This window comes from Lacerta agilis, chromosome Z, assembly GCF_009819535.1.
Source record: "Lacerta agilis isolate rLacAgi1 chromosome Z, rLacAgi1.pri, whole genome shotgun sequence".
Lineage (NCBI taxonomy): Eukaryota > Metazoa > Chordata > Lepidosauria > Squamata > Lacertidae > Lacerta > Lacerta agilis.
In genome coordinates, this window is record NC_046331.1 from 43,900,432 (window position 1) to 43,917,337 (window position 16,906).

Sequence of the window (16,906 nt, forward strand, 5' to 3'; positions counted from 1 at the left end):
CTGCTGAATATTACGGTTTTTTCAAGATAATTAAAGTAAAAATCTTAATTTTAGCACTGAGAGCCAACATGAAGTACTACCAGGAACAGACACTGGGCCACAATTCCATTCCAGAAAGTTGGTCCATTCAGCTGTACTGCCCTTTTGAATTGGAGGAGTTAACACACTGCTGCCTGCTTGTTATCTCCTGCCAGATACTCAGCTGCTACACAAAAAAAACCTGAATTGTGGGGCATAAATAGTTTTACTTGGTATATGCATATGTCTCAAAGTGTCCAGTTAAAGGAATTTTGTGTGAATGAGAGCTTATCAGAAACAAAGACCTGAACGCAATGGAGATCTTACTGAAGGGAAGGCTCAGTGGTAGAGCCCACATTTTGTATGGAGATGGCTCCAAGTTTTCTTCCCAGCATCTCCAGGTTGGATTCAGAAAGACTCCTGCCTGAAACCCTGTAGCGTTGCAGCTTGGTTACCAGGGATTGGGAAACTTTTAAAGCCCCAGAGCCATGTTCCCTCATAAGGATGGGAGCCACATGCCAGTGGCGGGCAGTGCCAGAGAAAAGTAGCTCAGTGACTCCTAGTTTAATATAGTAGGCTACATTCCAGCCACACAAGATGCATTCCAGCCAGGCAACGGCACTCAAGCAGGTCATGAAGCATGACCAAGTAAGAATCCTGAGAACAAGATGGAGAGGGGCTACATTTGGCCCCCAGGTCTGAGGTTCCTTGCGTAGACAGTATTGAACTAGGTGAATCAGTGGTCTGACTTGCCAAAGGCATCATCCGATACTCCTAATGTTCTTCATTCCTGTACAGAGCCCTTTTTGACTATGACCGAACTCGGGACAGCTGCTTGCCCAGTCAAGGACTTAGTTTTTCTTACGGGGACATCTTGCATGTGATCAATGCCTCAGATGATGAGTGGTGGCAGGCGAGGCTCGTGACCCCTCATGGAGAGAGTGAGCAAATTGGGGTCATTCCCAGCAAAAAAAGGTGAGTGTTCATTCTGTAAAAAGAGCTAGTTTCCATCTATTGCCCACCCTTGGCCAGCCTGCTATCTTTCAGGTGTGCCTGAAATAGCCTGCTAAAAGTAGCTGGTCAGGGAGGGGTGGCCTTTTTTTTTGGCTCTTCACTGATTTATGACAAGCCAAGTGAACATGTCTTCATGTCCTGCTGGGCAGGGAAGGTGCTACCCATCACAGAGAATGGCTGTGGCTGTAAACTTTGCCCCATCTAATGTAGAACTGCAGACCTGGTATGAAGAATGGCTAACCACTCATTGTGGCATGTTTGAGAGAGAAATGGGTCCTGGGGAGGGAACAAGGATCAGTGATGTGGGTGGAGCCACACTTGAATGTTATAATATCTTTTTCTCTTGATGTAATCAGAGTGGAAAAGAAGGAAAGAGCACGGTTGAAAACTGTGAAGTTCCATGCCCGAACTGGAATGATAGAGTCCAATCGGGTAAGTGCTGGTCAAGGGGGGGGGGAGGAGGGTTGGCATACAGGAATGGTTAACAAGGTAACTTAATAAATGTAATCATGCACTGTCCAAGGTGGTACAACAGTTAATCTAGATCAGGGGATGGTGGAATTTATTTGAGCCTAAGTTTGGTAGCTGGAGCATCCTTAAGAAGAATTTATGGACAGGAACTCCTCAGACTTGATTTGTCCTTGGACATGAAAATAAAGCCTAAATCCCTGCCCCATTGGCCTTGCGGCATCCTGCTTCCAGCATTTTGTTCCCCATGGCACAGGTTACATTACTGGCTGCCAACCGCAGATGCACTATAACTGGCTCAAAGTTGTTGACGGAATACGGGGACTATGTGGTGGGGAAGCCACAGACAGGGAAGTGTTAGTGACCCTCCTGGTGATGCAAGGGTTGGGCCATAAGGGACACATCTTTGTTGCTGTGGAAATGCTGATTGGTTAGTCATCTTCCACCATCCCTAAACCCCATTTTTCTCTGCACGTAATTTTTCTCTTACTCCCGTTTACATGTAATTTCCATTATTTCATTTGATGGGGTAGCTTCCCTGACACTGATCATCATTGCATTTTCATTTTATTTTTTCTTGCATGCTTTAAACTCCATTGTTTGTTCTTTTTGTTCTTTTGTTTTTCTTTCTTTCTTTCCCCTCCTTCCATCTCCATCTTCTTCACAGTCGATCAAAACGAAACGTAAAAAGAGTTTCCGTCTCTCTCGAAAGTTCCCATTTTACAAGAGCAAAGAGAACATGGCTCAGGAGAGCAGCGGCCAGGAACGTAAGTAGCAGCTGCCCTGCTCAAATTCTGGCTTGGGAGGTTCCTGTGGCCAAGGAGCAGCACGCTGCTCACAAGAAATACTGTTCCAGCACCTGTGGTATTGAAGCCTTGCTGGATTTGGTACTGCAATGGGGACTGCACTATCCAGAAGGGCCTCAGCTTCCCCAAGGCCATGAACAGCCCCTTGGAGTGAGCATTGCCGTTCACTTGCCTGTGTTGAGAGATGATGCAAGTCCAAGGGGTGTTCTGTTCCCTGCTGTCGTCAGGTTGAAACAAGCACTGGTGTGGGCCTTGTGGTTCCAGGAGAGGTTGCCAGTTGCTCCTGGTATCCCCAGTCACTGTTGCTTGCTCTCCCTTACCTTATCTGCACTAGTTATGCTTCCAGACCACCCTTGAAACTTGTGTCCTTTGATAGGGGATCTGCCAGCCTCTTGAGTATGCCACCTTTTCCTAACTTTCTGGTGACTGACCAACATTCTCCCTTCTCTACTGTCATAGGCCAAAAAGCCTGTATAGGGATACAGGAATGCAGCTTGCTCCAACCAGTGTTTTTGGAGAGCCCAGTCCTGTAGGTATTACAGAAGTTGCTGGTTAAAATGCAGGGCTTTGGTTGCCAGCATACCTCCCTTCTCCGCCCTGTGATGCAAAATAGATTGAGCCAACAGGCAGAAAGATGTGCACCAGTGTAATACATAAAGGTTGCATAATTCGGGCTACTGAGGCACTCTCTAAAACAGCAATAGTTTTGTAAAGTACATGTGACTTAATGGAGAACACTCTCTTAATGCCATATACTGGGAACAGGTCACTGATGAAAGAACTGCCTTGTGTTTCCTGTCAGGCTAGTGTGTGGCACAGTATGGCCTGGCTACCCCTGTGTCATGGGCTCTAATAACCTACCTTAATGCCTTCATACAAGGCAGAATTATACCTGGACAGGTGATTTGTCATCTAGCCCAGTATTGTCTACTCTACTCTGACTGGCAGTGCTTTTCCAGTGACTTTCCTTTCACCTGCATCCTTATTCTTTAAATGAGCAATACAAGGAATTGAACTGGGACCTTCTGCATGTAAAGCATACATACTGCCACGGGCCAGTGTGCCTTCTCCTGTCATTGACACTGCAAGAAAAGCAACAATTAAAAAGCTTGGTTGCAAATGCTGGGCTCTAGCAAATGCTAGAGGAGTGTATTGAAATGCCTGGAAAAGCTTCCAGTTCTGCAAGAGGTCTTCACAGTCTGTGCTTTGTGGAACAGGGCTGGTATCTGGGGCTAGCTCCTTCCTCTTGTGCTGTTCATCTACAAACAGTTTCATGCTGATACCTGCAGTCAGCTGTAGAATTAAGAGTGGCAAGTGTGGATTGATGAGGGAAAGGAATGAAATGGATAAAGCCATCTGTTTGTCAGTGTTTTTCTTGGGCTTGCTGCTGGAGTCCGTGCCTCTTGGTACCAGTTGCCATCTGACAGTCCAGGAGAGTTTTGGAAGAACAAGGTACTCAGTTTGGTGACACTGACCTGGTTAGTCTGGTGGCTCAAAAACACAGGGTTTTATACTCTGCTTCTTCCACAGAGAGGTGGCTACTCTTTGCAGTTCTCTGTCAATAATTGCTGAAGCACCCCTTTGTCTGAGGCATTCACTAAATCAAGGGTAGGAAACCTGTGGCTCTCCAGGTGTTGTTGAACTCTGAACTCCCATCAGCTGTAACTGGCATAGCTAGTGGTCAGAGATGATGACAGTTGGGAGTTCAGCAGCACCTGAAACGTCACAAGTTGCCCATCCCTGGACTAGATCATCTGAGCAGTATTAAGCAGGGCTCAGAAATGCCCAGAGACACCTGGTGCTAAAATGTGTTGGGAAACTGAATAGTCTTGGCCTTCGGAAGGTGGCTGAGCTAGAGCTTTGGGCAGGAAACTGAATGCCCAGAGGGTTTGGGGCAGAGAGGATCTTTGAAAGTGTTGGTCAGGAGCTTTAACTTCACTTGCTATTGCAGCTCTCTTGCCATTCTGCACTCCTGTCACTAATGCTGTCCTGGCTCTGTCTCTCCTCTCCTCTCCTTTCCTCTCCTCTTCTCTTCTCTTCTCTCCTCTTCTCTTCTCTTCTCTCCCCTCTCCCACTTCTGTCTGGCTGTGAATCAGGACTTCCCTGGGTTAAGTGACGATTATTATGGCGCAAAGAACCTGAGTAAGTGAAATTTCACTGCACATGATCACTTTTCATTGCTAGCATGTGTGTGACTGGAAACAAGTTTCTGTGCTTGCAGCAGCCACACCATCCCTGAGCCCAGTCAGACCATGGCCACTTCTGAACATCATGTGGGCCGGTAGCCTGCTATGGAGCAAGAGAACTGAGCCCACTTCCAGCCTGTGGCCAGTGAATAGGCTTTGTGAACCTGTCCCTAAAAGACGGCTCACCACTAGCGTGCAGTGAGGAGTACAGTAAATGGGCCAAGACTTCCTGATTACTTGCAAGCAAGTGCTAGGGAAGGATGTTGGCAGGGCAGAAAGGAAGTCCTGATGTTAGAAAATCCTAATTGGATGAAGCCTTGGTTTCTGCCCTGTTGGCATTGTCTGAGAGCCCCTTTTCACCCATGCCATAGAATTGGGAATCCCTCAGCCTGCAGTATCTTAGGGCAGCCCTGTAGTTTTTTGTCTTGTCTTCACCTGCCTGCTAAACCAGCACCTACCTTTCCTCTTCCCAACCCTCTCTTGTAACTCTCAGTGATAAGATTGTGCCTCAACGACTAGGAAAAGGAAGCAGACTAGAAACAGGGTTGTATGTCTGAGCTTCTCCCTGCCTGCGCTTGGGGTCCCCTGTGTACACCTGCTGGGGATGAGCTACTGAGGGTGGCAGGATATATGTGGTGCTGCACTTTTGTCTTGGCAAGAGATCCATGAATCTTTTTGCTTCTAGAGAGTAGGGAAGACAAGATTTCCTCAAAGAATGCACCAAGTTACCATAAGGTGGGGATTTAGAGCATGTACCAACTATCTGTTCAGCTTGCCCTTGCACTGTTCTTCTCTCTCCCACCCCCCCACCCCTGTTCTTGTCATCAGCATTTGGTGTCTGCCTTCTTTTGTTGCATCTGTTTGTACTGAATCAGGGTCTCTTTCTTGGTTGCAGAGGGCGTGACATCAAACACCAGTGACAGCGAGAGTAGTTCCAGTAAGTGTCCCTCCCCTTTGTCCCATACTTTCTGCATGCAAACCCTCAAGATCATCTGCTTGCTTCACTCTCTGTTGGAGGACAAGACTTGTTTTCCCACCCCTTTAAGGGCTTTTTTAGAGCTAGGTCTCCAAACATGTGTTGGGGGTGGAACTTAGAATAAATCTTCAACCATGTATTTGTGTGTGTGGATGTAAGATGGATAGGTTCCATAAAGCCACAAACTTTGCATTTTCTTTTTAGTTCTAGGGCCTGAATGCTAAGTAGTTCCCATTCAGATACTGTTCCTGTGGAGTTATGACACCATCTTGCAAATATTGGTGGAATCTAATGTTGCTAAAAGTTCAGTCTGATAACTGGGTACCGTAATCCTGAACTGGATGCAAAGATGATGCCCATTTCCCTTGGTACAGAGGCTGCTGCCTGCATTTATTTTGCAGGCTTTGGAATGTGTGCCTCTAGGGCACTTGCCCTTCAGTGCTGGGGATAGCATCCCTGGGAAAATGGCTTCTCTCAGAGGTTCTTCCCTCTAAAGTTGGAACAGGGTGAGAAGCACATACGGTAGGGAAGGCCGTTCTTCTCACTAACTGTTGTAGAGAAATGCAGCTTTGTGCCTGACAATTGTGTGTGCTTTGCCACTCTGCTCTTGCCACTTTTGGGTGGGAGGGAGGGAGATTGTTGCTGCAAAGACATCTGCAGCACAGGCCGACTGTTTCCTTTCCATTTCTTTCAGAAGGGCAAGAGGACACAATTCTGTCATATGAACCTGTGACCCGGCAAGAAAGTAAGTTGGCAAAAGAAGAGCTTGCTGCACTACATTGAGTGGAAGCTCTAATGTTCCTCTGCTCTGCTTTTTCTGGGTAGTTTTTTCAGAGTTGACTTGAGGCTACACTTGTAAGGCTCCCTCATATCTTTGTGGCTATGTTTACAGTTCACTATGCGAGACCAGTGATCGTTCTGGGACCCACGAAAGACCGAGTCAATGATGATCTCATCTCAGAGTTCCCACACAAATTTGGCTCCTGTGTGCCACGTAAGTGCTGGTCCCCTGCAGGGAGAAAAGTGTTCTGGGATAGCCTAGCATGGGTTAATACAAAGTGAAATGGAGAAACTTGCACCTGAGCAGTGGCTGTAAGCCTTGCACCCTGTTTGAATACTTGAGTGAGAAGGAATGGAGAGGGTTCAACATGGCAGCCAGGATTCTGCTATTAGTTGGTCCTTCTTTTTTCAACATACTGCAGATGCTGGGTTGTACAGCCAATGTTAGCCATACCTGTCAATTTGCCTAAGCCCATAGTTGTGGACATGGCTCTCTGAGCAACAGAAAGGGCTGATGCATTCCAGATTTGCTATGTTCTATTCCAGACACTACCAGGCCTAGGCGTGAGAATGAGGTAGATGGGCAGGATTACCACTTTGTGGCATCCCGGGAGCAGATGGAGAAGGACATTCAAGACAGCAAGTTTATTGAGGCTGGGCAGTTCAATGACAATCTCTATGGGACCAGTATTCAGTCTGTGCGGGCAGTAGCAGAACGGGTAAGTAACTGTGTCCAGGACAACATGTGATAGCTGTGGCTGCAACCTGCTTAGGATTTCTGTCATAGCTTCCCAGGTACTGTTCATGAGTTATCTCTGCCCTGTGACTGAGCCGCTAGCACAAAGTGGAATACATTTGAGTCAAATTCTTGTGGGCTTGGGACACATTTAATTAGGAATAAAACACTGAGGCCCTTTTGGGACTGATGTTGCAGGTTCAGGAGGTTATTGCATGCAAGAGAGTGCCAGCCCTACAGTGACCCAGACATGATCTGATTCTTGATGTAACTATACTCACCCAGTTACCAGGGAGTGTGTTATGATGGGATTTTTGTTTGTGGGGGCTTGTTGAAACTGCTTAGCAAAGGCTTGGTAATAACTGGCACCCTCGGTACTGCAGGGGAAGCACTGTATCCTTGATGTGTCTGGCAATGCCATCAAGAGGTTGCAGCAAGCACAACTGTACCCAATCGCCATTTTCATCAAGCCAAAATCCATCGAAGCACTCATGTGAGTAGTGTGGCAGCTGTGAATATTTGTTATCCTGCCTGCTGTTGGAGGGTGTGTATGTGTACGCAGTGGGGAAAAGGCCTTGGGAATGCAGGGATGCCATGAAGAGAAAGTGGCTGCCTCTTCTGCACTTGGGTCAGCTTAGGTGGCACTGCATGCTCTGTCAACACAGCACTTGCCTGTTGGGATTCCAGAATCTCCTGTACCAGCCACTGATAGGCCCACCTTAGAAAGGAAAGCTTTCCACAGACAACTATAATTCCTGATCACTGGGTGTGCTGGCGAGGGCTAATGGGAATTGTAGACCAACACCACCTTCTGTTCAGGCTACCTATCCCTGAACTGAAGACTTCCAGCTTCAAGCAACTGTTTCAATTGCAGCATTGCCAGTGGAGCTGTACACAAGCCTATTTTTGGATTTTGCACTCTTACACAGTGGCCAGAAATGTGCCTGGGCTTGTGCCAGGTCTCATGTATTTGTACTGAGTCTCTTCCATTTGGGCTGGCAGGGAGATGAACCGGAGGCAGACATACGAACAAGCCAACAAGGTATTTGACAAAGCCATGAAACTGGAGCAGGAATTTGGAGAGTATTTTACAGGTGAGAATCTAGACTGTTCCTGAATGACTGGTGGTGACATTCACACTCACATTTTTTTGTGAAGAAGTGTGTACAGGCAGCAACCATTTTAGGTTTGTCCAATTGATGTGCAGGTCCTTCTGGACCTGAAAGAGGGCAGAATGGGGGCAGGGAAGGACCTGCGAGGGCTGGGAGCGGAACCCCATGTGAATTGGTCAACACCTGTACCTGTGCTCACCAAGGATTTTAAAAGGAGACCTTAAGGCACAGGCTAGGCTAGGCTGGAAAAGTGTCAGGGCTGGCAATCCTTTAGATGAAAAGGTTGCCACAATCTCCAGCCATCTCCATCAGGTTTCTTGCAGGGTACAGGGTACCCCTAGGAGGTCACAGGTGTTTCATGGTGTGATTTAGAAAAGGTAATGCAAGATGAAATTCACATGTGTTGGTGTTTGTTTCTTTTAAAGTAGGCTGGCTCGGAAAGCTGTTTGCAGTGCTGAACAAGTAGTGCAAGTTGGTTCTGCTGCAGTTAGTTGCACCTGAAACCTGTTCTCACGCACAATTCAGAAGCACAGGGATAGAGATATTTTTGGCTTCCAGCAATCTATTGCTTGATGCCACAACTGAAGTTGGATGTTAGATTTTGAACCTGAGGAGGCAGTACTGTATAATTACCTCTTCAAGTAGATAGAAAGGAGTTTGCCAAGTTTGATGTCTCTTCTACACTAGTAAATAACTGTTTTTGGTTTGTGTTTTACAGCCATTGTACAAGGAGACTCTCTGGAAGAGATTTACAGTAAAATCAAACAGATAATAGAAGACCAATCTGGGCATTATATTTGGGTCCCATCCCCTGAGAAACTGTGAAGTCTCCACTTTCCAATCAACTTGTGAGAAGATCAGAGACCCCTCCCCCAGCCCCCTGCCCTTGGGGGCGGGGAGCATGAAGACCATCCCTGTCCCTTTTTTAGATGGTTGACAATTGAGTTTTCTAGTCCTGTTTTCTTTTTCTTGGGATGGACCAATCTCCTTCATCAAGTGACTGTCCCCACCCGTTCCTGCATGGACCTTCCTGTTGCTCCTTTAGAAATGGAGGCAAACCCCATTTGAGAGTTTTGTGTGTTTTTTTAATTAAAAAATTTACTATCAAGAGTTAAAATAAAGAAGCAAGATGGGAGGTAGCAGATGAGGACTAGCTTAAAAGAGCCACCAAGGCAACAGTTAAGGACACACACTGTCTGCCCCTGTAAACATGCTGAGGACTGGCAACCTGGGGCAGCTTTTCCAATAGATATGAAACACATGAGGGGGGCTGCTTAAGTGGTACTTTGTTAGTGCAAGAATTATATTACTGTCATATCTCAGCCATGTGGCCTAGAAACCCTATTGTGGCTGAGGATGGATTTAAAGGTACCAAGTGTTTGGTTTCTTTGGGTGCTGCCGAGTGATTTTTTGGAAATCCAATTTTGTAGGGAAGGCTGTGTTTGGAAAGAACTGCAACTGGCACTGTGGTTGTGGAGTGTGCAGAGCACGGGACCACATGTGAAGCTTCAGCAGTTGATTTGAGCACCATAAAGCAAATTGAAAATGCTACCTATTGCACATTGTTTTATGTCACCTGATGTGTTTGCATGAGAGGTTTCTTCTGGGTTTTTTTTTTTTAAAGCTGGCGTTAAACCAAAATAATGTTTGTGTTGGTGTGTTGGCTTTTCATTATTCCCAGTTTTTTATTTTAATAATGAACTTAACGGGTATACAATCCAGTTTTTTAAGTTATTTTTTAAGCTTGTTCCATTGTAAATAGATTCTAGGACCCAACCTACAGACCCTGTGGAATGAGCACACCAGCTGTTCTTTGTTGTGATGGGGTCACTTCCCTGTAGGGAGACTGAACTCCATCCCACTGACTTTTTCTGGTGGAATAACATTTTGAGTTCCATACAGCGAAGCTGAAAGCAGCAGATGACAATGAGAAGAGAATCTGCGTCCTAGAGGGATACAATATCCCAACCGCATTCAGAACAGACTTCTCTGGAAATCCTTATTCTAGCAGAATTTTTTTTCAAATTCTGGTTGTAACACTTGGAAGCCCTTCCTGACAAGTGCTTCAACAGGGGCTTAGTGAAGAACACCATCCCTCTTATTTTGCGTTTCTTTATAATTTGTGTTCCAAGATGAGCCCCCATTACCCTACATGGCCAACCTCAGCTTGCAGTTCTTCAAGACAGGAAAGGGCAGGTGGAATTCAGAATGCACGCTGTTGTGAGGCACAGACTGTTAGTTTTACATGTACTGAGGCAGTTGCTTCCAGGAAGCCTTGATATATGCTCATCCTAATCATATCCGTCAATGTGTAAGCTGTGTGGGTAAAAAAAGTTTCGTTTGCCCGCTGAGCAAGAAAATAAGCTGGATCGATGTTGAGATAAGTTTTCAAGCACTCTTTAGTTTGGTACAAGCCCTTGCCTGTTATTCAAAAGGAGATTTGCTCGTTTTCCCAGTCTTGCCCCATCCAGCTCTTGAATCGGGCACTCATGCATTGGTTTTCCATGGAATGACAGCAATGGATGCTATGGGAGGAGACCCCCATGTTACTGGTCCTAAGGAGTGAGTAGGACTCAAACTCAGATTGCAGCAGGGTGATGCTGCCCACTCCATAGCTGGTAGGTAGCTCTGTCATTCATTGTGATATTTGTGCACGGGCCTCATTGTTAAATATGGGTGAAAACTCATCCTGTGGAGATTCATTCTGGTAAGCAAGAAGCTGTTTCCACATCGGCTGTGTTGCAAGAAACCAAGTGGAACTTTGGTAGTACTGGAGCTGCTGTTTGCTGGCAGGACTATGAAGAATAAAGATGAGGGAACTGCTATCATTTACAAGTTCCTGGTGGAGGGAGTTTGGACAAGGGGCTGCCACGTACGACTTCTACTCAGCCAGCACTGCAAGGCACATTCTGGAGAACTGGCCTGTACACAAAAGCAGCAGCTTCTGAGGTGGCCAGTCTTTTAACTCCTTTTCTTTTCTAATAGCCTGCCGCCTTGTCTTCTAGGCCAATGGAGAAAAGGCCTATGTACCCATGGCATAGCTGAAAGTATCAATCATGACACTAGTTGGTTTACCAGTGTTTCTTCCAAGGAGACATATATTTTTAATAAACAGAACGTTGCAATGAACTTGTCTGCTGAGGATTTATTCTGGGACTATGGCTTGTCACTGATGTATTGGCTGCCACTGGCTCTGGGCGCCTAGTCTAGGGTGGTATACTTCTCACCACAGATCCAAGAACACATACTTCGCTTTCTCATCCAAGACTATGCACTGCTCCCACTGTTGCAGGTTCAAAGTAAATAAAAGTTGCTGTGACTGTGCAATAGTCTACATGTTGACCCACAAGGAGGCAGTCTATCAGATGGCCTACACTGACAGCTAGAGGAACTGGAGGAGTCTCCCTCCCACGGGTGGCTTGATTTGCAGTCCTGCCTAGTGTGAATGGAACCACCCACCCACTTGTAGGGAAATGGTTGTTCAATACTTGTATAAATTTCTGTAGGCTGGTAGCAGAGGGGCACACCTTGAGCAACGGCAACAGTAGTTCCTACTATGTCCTATACAGCTCTTGCATTGTTCTTGTCCTAGCTAGCACAGGCCAGTGAAAAAATGAATAGCTACCAGCTTACTGAAGGGATGAGGCAAAAACACATTTGAGTGTTATTTTCCCCTACGTTTTGCACTGCTGTTACTGCTTTCTAGTTTGTGCCTTTTGAGTGTAGGAATAGGATGGCCAACATGACATACCTCTCACTCCCATTAACCCCAGCTATCATGGCAGCACTCAGAGGTGGTGGGGGCTGAAGGAAACCATGCTGAGTATCCTGGTGTAGAAACCCTTCTTGCTTCTACTAGATAGATGAAAAGTTAAACCAATAAATAGGAAAGCACGAATGTCATTGCAACTGCTGGACTATTTTATTCATTGTACAACCCCATTCCAGACACACATCTCTGACAAATCTCACCTAATGTAACACAAAATTATCTGGTTTCAGCAACAAAATTACTGGTAAGTTGAGAATAGCACCATGTGGACTTGATTGCTGTTGCTTATTTGGAGGGTCCCATTGCTCCTCGAAGTCGGTCCAACAATACATTGTAAAAGCCGTTCATCTGTGGGCAGAAGTCACCAAAAGAAAAGCCAAATCAGTGTCATGCATTGAATGTTTGGGGGGGGGGGTCTAATGCAGTTTGAGCCCCTTGTATTTAGGTCAAGAAGCTTTCTAGGGAAACTGGGGAAACTTGACCCAAGCTACTGTGTTTATCTGCCTATTCCCCCACCCACCAGTGGCAAATTCCTTACCCAAGGTCCCTTTATGATTAACATGGCTGATCTCAGCTAGTGATTCCAGGATGTAAAAGAGACTACCTACCATTTATAGCCTCCTCTGTATTGTTGCAGTAGCATATTGCATCCACTGCATGCTATGGTGTTTGCACCTGCTCAATATAGGCCATCTCCCTGCATATTCTAGAGCCACAGTTAAGCTGTTTCGTTCATCCTTCCATACCTTTCTCCTGTGGCTGCTACTTATATCTCTCAGGTGATTCAAGAAGAACATTGCTACGCGACACCATTGCTCAGCTTTATTATAGCTGTCAAAGGAGTTGTAGTATACTCCTATGTTCCAAGCTCTAACCATGAGCCAGAATATTTCTGAGTCTGGATAATTGGCCCGCAGCACCTGCCAGTAACCAGGAGAAAACAGCACTGATCAGGGTTTTTACGTTGAGGCTGTAATTCTAGTAGGAACTGAAAGAATATGAGAGTTTGATGCAGCACAATAGCTTTTGAGGAAATCTGGCAGGATTTCTTGAGCTTCCAAAGCACTTGCGTTGGCTACAGACAAAATTCGGTTCAGAAGGATCTGGGTCACAGCTCAGAATGGCTCAGCTCACAAGCCCTGACCCAACCACATGAAACGGTGCTTGTCAATCACCCCAAACCTTTTAGATACTGGGGCCATATATCATTACTTAGACCTGGCAAGGTCTATAGCGCACAGGTGACTCAGGAAGAAAAACCCTGGCAGCTATGAATTCCCAGTCCAAGTGTCATTACCAGGAAAGCAGCATGTGGAAATAATTTTGATGGCACATCCTCCTCCTCAACTCACCATGCAATCCAAAGTCTTCAGAGCTTCTTCAAAATAGGCCCGTGCCTCCTCCAGTGCATATGCATCTGCTCCAGCCACATCAGATGGCAGAGTAAGTTGAATCAAGTTATGTATACATTTGCTGAATATCAACAAAGAAAAGGGAAAGAGAATTAAATGCAAGCATGTGTAGAATGCCCTTCTGGTTCATCTGCAAAGCAGTTGTCAGTTTGACACTCCTCCCCACAGCTACACGTGGCAAAAGTTTTTCCAAGGGGACAGTAGATTCCTTTCCAAACTTCCAACCTCTTCAAAGGGTGAAGTGTAGCCACCCAGGCAGAGGCCTTCACTACCCAGTGGTATCAAGTGGGTCACTCAGATGGAGGAAGGAATGCAGGTGGGTTCCTTTACTGGGAAGAATGTAAGGAAAGGGGCCTCATCAAGGACATCACTTATAACAAGTAGCCCATCTCATTAAGAAAACAGCTGCGGTAAGTGGTAGCAGGTACCCATTGGGACTTAAAGGGCAGGAAGTCAGGAAGACTTAACAGTTGGTGCAGCCAGAACCAATGACAGGTAGAGGCAACTAACTCTAGTTTTGTGTGCATCATCTCCCCTGCCGAGTTCTATTTGAGCAACACAGGCTAAGAAGTAGAAAGCTGGCAGTCAGTTCCACTCCCTGGACTTGTAAACAAGGAAGCAAAGAAGATCACATTGAGATTCCACTGGCTATGATGCATAGCCCTTAATGTAGCTCATCCTTACCTGAAAGTGAGTCCATCAAAGGGTTCATCTTTGCTAACAATAGTCAAAACCTTTTTGAGGGCCTTCTTGGCAAGTGAAGGGTGGTAAGCTGGTGGCTCCATGGCCAGCGCTGGAGAAAGGAAGGCACAGACAAGAGAGTCACTTTTAGACGTGTGAAGCTCTGTTGCTATGCTATGTTACATCAGGCTGCCTGGTGAGCAAAAGGCTGACTGCACCAGTCAAAAACACAGGGGAAGCTGAATATGTTTCCTGCTACAAATGTTGCTGTTTACCTGAGCTGGTATCAAACAAATTCAACCACCTCTTTTGATCAGCTGGTGGCCACTGTAGCAATAATACTGCCATGGACAAAAGACTGCCAATCAGGTTGCGGGGAGCGGAATGCCAGATACAGTACTGAAAAGCAGAGTGGCAGAAGCCTGTCTTTCTTCCACTACCACTAACTCAGGTCCAAAACTTCTACAAGGCAGGCTGCAGCTGAACTACTAACAGGAAAGCAAAAGAAATGGTTGCGGCAATATGAGGCCCATGAATACAATAGTTTGCCCCATAGAGATCCAAAAGATTAGTAATTCACTGGGCTGTGGGGCACACTTGGTCCCACCAAGCAAAGAAAATGCAAACATAGCTCTTACAGGTAACTGTTTCCAGCGTCTTAATATCAATATTGGGCCTTTGCAATATTTTATCCAGAAGACTGGTTACTCTTGGGTCGTTGAGCTTCGCCCTTGCTTCAAACTCATAAAGCAGAAGTAATTTATCTGCTGGGTCTTCAGGAAGGTTGCCTTTTGAGTAGAAGGAGAGTCACATGTTAGCTGGTCGCTAAATCAGCTTGTGTACTGAGGTTGGCAGACCCCTAAATCTATAGACATTTAGCTGAAGGAGAATATAGATCCTTTGCCTTAGCTATAGAGTGGATGCTCGGATTGCAAACGTGATCCATGCAGGAGGCACATTCGCAACCCACAGCATCCGTAACCCACAGTGCTGTGTCTGTGCATGTGTGGGGTGCAATTCGGCTCATGTGCAAAGTGTGAATTAGTGTTTCTGCGCATGCATAAGCGCAGAAACCTGTTCCGGTACTTCTGGTTTCGGTGTGTCCATAACCTGAAAACGCGCAACCCACAGCGATTGCAACCCGAGGTATGACTGTACTAGTTTCTGTGGGTAAGAAGATACAAACCTGGGATACAAACTTGGCCCTGCTACATAGTGGCAAAAGGTGACTGCTTCAGGCAGATGATTTGTCATTAAACCCAACAGGTAGCCTGATATTTACACAAATATCTGAAATTTGGAAGCCAAGACTACACACCAAAATATTATTTTGAGTTTGACATATCTTCTGTAAAGGGTAGTGAAGACAAAGGCTAGGAGCTTGTTTCAATTCTAAGGCTAACAAGGTTCCTTAGCATCAAGGTGTTTGCTTGCAAGTTTCCATCACGAATAGTTTCATCTGCAGTCTGTCCTAGGAATTTTAAAGAGAGCACTGCATGTCCAAGGGTACAGGTAGTCCTCAAAGATGGTGACTCCCATCTGAAGCAGGCTTGAACCTCTGAAAAGATCTCAGGTTTTTGGTCTCCTCTCACTGTATGTCTCAGGGTCAAGCTTTTTTTAATTCCTTCCAGCTCTTCCACTAACCACCCCATATGGCTTAACATTTGTAAGCAGCATCTATAAGTAGTATACTTATGACACTATGCTTGCAATCAACACTGACTTGGGCATAAATTGTATTCAGTTCAGTGGAACTGACTTCTGAGCAAATATGCCTAGGTTCCAAGAAACTTGTGCAGCAATAATTCATACCTTCCCACCCAGCTCTCCAGCATTGTGCTTTTGTTCTTCATTCTCCTGGGCTACATGTATTTCCTGCATCCCTAGAGAAGTCACTGTACCAGCATCTAACAAAGCAAGATGACAGTCCCACCCACTTTGGGCAGATATATATTTTGTCAACAGCAGCACTTTGTTGCATAATCTCCAACTCACCAGTTTCCTTCAGACACATCCCGATATCCCAACAAGTCTCTATGTGTCGGAGGGCCTCCATCAGTAGTTCAGTCTGATTTGCAAACAAATATATGATTGGGGGGGGAAACTCCACTTTTGAACCAGAACAGTTGCACTATTCTCTGGATAAGGCAGATGGGGCGGGGCGGGGCGTTGCATTCTGTACATAGGATTTTAGTTCCTTGACTTGCTCAAATGCAGCTGCAAAACTCTCCAGATAAATTCCAGAGAGTAGAAAGTGTGCAGGTTTGTGAAGTGGGAAGGGCTAGGAAGATGGCCTGGATATCCCATGAGGAAGTCCAGTTAACCCAGAGTCCCCCAAATGTGATTCTAATGTTTCTAATTGATGTTTTAAATTGTGTAACTTATTGGGGGGGGGGAGCGCTGCTTATGCTGTTATATGAAAAGTGGTACAGTGGTGCCCCGCTAGACGAATGCCTCGCTAGACGAAAAACTCGCTAGACGAACGGCATTCGTCTAGCGGAAGCTGCCCCGCAAGACGAAAAAGTCTATGGGGCTGCTTCGCAAGACGAAAAATTTTCGTCTTTTTTTTTCGTTTAGCGGAGCGCGGCTGTCATTGCCGCTTCACTAGACGAAAAAACCGCTAGACGAAAATTTTCGCAGGACGAATTATTTTCGTCTGGCGGGGCACCACTGTATATAAATTCCCAGATACATAAAGATTTCCAAAGAGGAAGTGGGTGACTGTCCTCTCAGCATTGAATCAAACCACATCAAACAGAAGAAACTCAGCTGTACCTTTGAGCTTGCATAAGGGAGGGGTGTAGGATTCTTACTCCATCCAAACTCTACCTTGTCAGTAGAGCTGTTCCGTCCTATTTCAAGACCGATGGCAGCAGCCATAATCAGGCATGATCTCTGGTCAAGCAGAACAGTTTTCTCAGGAGGACAAAGCCGAGAGAACTGCA

At 45.9% G+C, this 16,906-nt stretch overlaps 2 protein-coding genes across 12 annotated transcripts in view; one reads left to right on the plus strand and one right to left on the minus strand.

The window, feature by feature from the left end:
* DLG3 (discs large MAGUK scaffold protein 3) overlaps nucleotides 1-11,225 on the plus strand; it is a 116,345-nt gene extending 105,120 nt beyond the window's left edge. For 5 of the 11 annotated variants that reach the window (XM_033138148.1, XM_033138150.1, XM_033138157.1 and 2 more), the window contains 10 exons: nucleotides 817-993; nucleotides 1,389-1,464; nucleotides 2,168-2,267; nucleotides 5,388-5,429; nucleotides 6,163-6,213; nucleotides 6,361-6,462; nucleotides 6,795-6,967; nucleotides 7,368-7,477; nucleotides 7,987-8,078; nucleotides 8,815-11,225. In XM_033138148.1, the coding sequence (XP_032994039.1) occupies nucleotides 817-993; nucleotides 1,389-1,464; nucleotides 2,168-2,267; nucleotides 5,388-5,429; nucleotides 6,163-6,213; nucleotides 6,361-6,462; nucleotides 6,795-6,967; nucleotides 7,368-7,477; nucleotides 7,987-8,078; nucleotides 8,815-8,921 (1,030 nt within the window). In that variant the 3' untranslated portion in view covers nucleotides 8,922-11,225. Of the gene's footprint in view, nucleotides 1-816; nucleotides 994-1,388; nucleotides 1,465-2,167; nucleotides 2,268-4,402; nucleotides 4,449-5,387; nucleotides 5,430-6,162; nucleotides 6,214-6,360; nucleotides 6,463-6,794; nucleotides 6,968-7,367; nucleotides 7,478-7,986; nucleotides 8,079-8,814 lie in introns of all 11 variants that reach the window. The other 6 variants (XM_033138151.1, XM_033138153.1, XM_033138156.1 and 3 more) reach the window with 5 other exon arrangements.
* A 1,165-nt stretch (nucleotides 11,226-12,390) lies between these two features.
* TEX11 (testis expressed 11) overlaps nucleotides 12,391-16,906 on the minus strand; it is a 37,978-nt gene continuing 33,462 nt past the window's right edge. Inside the window, exons 23-28 of the mRNA XM_033137295.1 lie at nucleotides 16,791-16,901; nucleotides 15,957-16,029; nucleotides 14,600-14,749; nucleotides 13,965-14,073; nucleotides 13,221-13,341; nucleotides 12,391-12,788 (exon numbers count right to left, since the gene is read on the minus strand). Coding sequence (XP_032993186.1) covers nucleotides 12,480-12,788; nucleotides 13,221-13,341; nucleotides 13,965-14,073; nucleotides 14,600-14,749; nucleotides 15,957-16,029; nucleotides 16,791-16,901 — 873 coding nt within the window. The 3' untranslated portion in view covers nucleotides 12,391-12,479. The remainder of the gene's footprint in view (nucleotides 12,789-13,220; nucleotides 13,342-13,964; nucleotides 14,074-14,599; nucleotides 14,750-15,956; nucleotides 16,030-16,790; nucleotides 16,902-16,906) is intronic.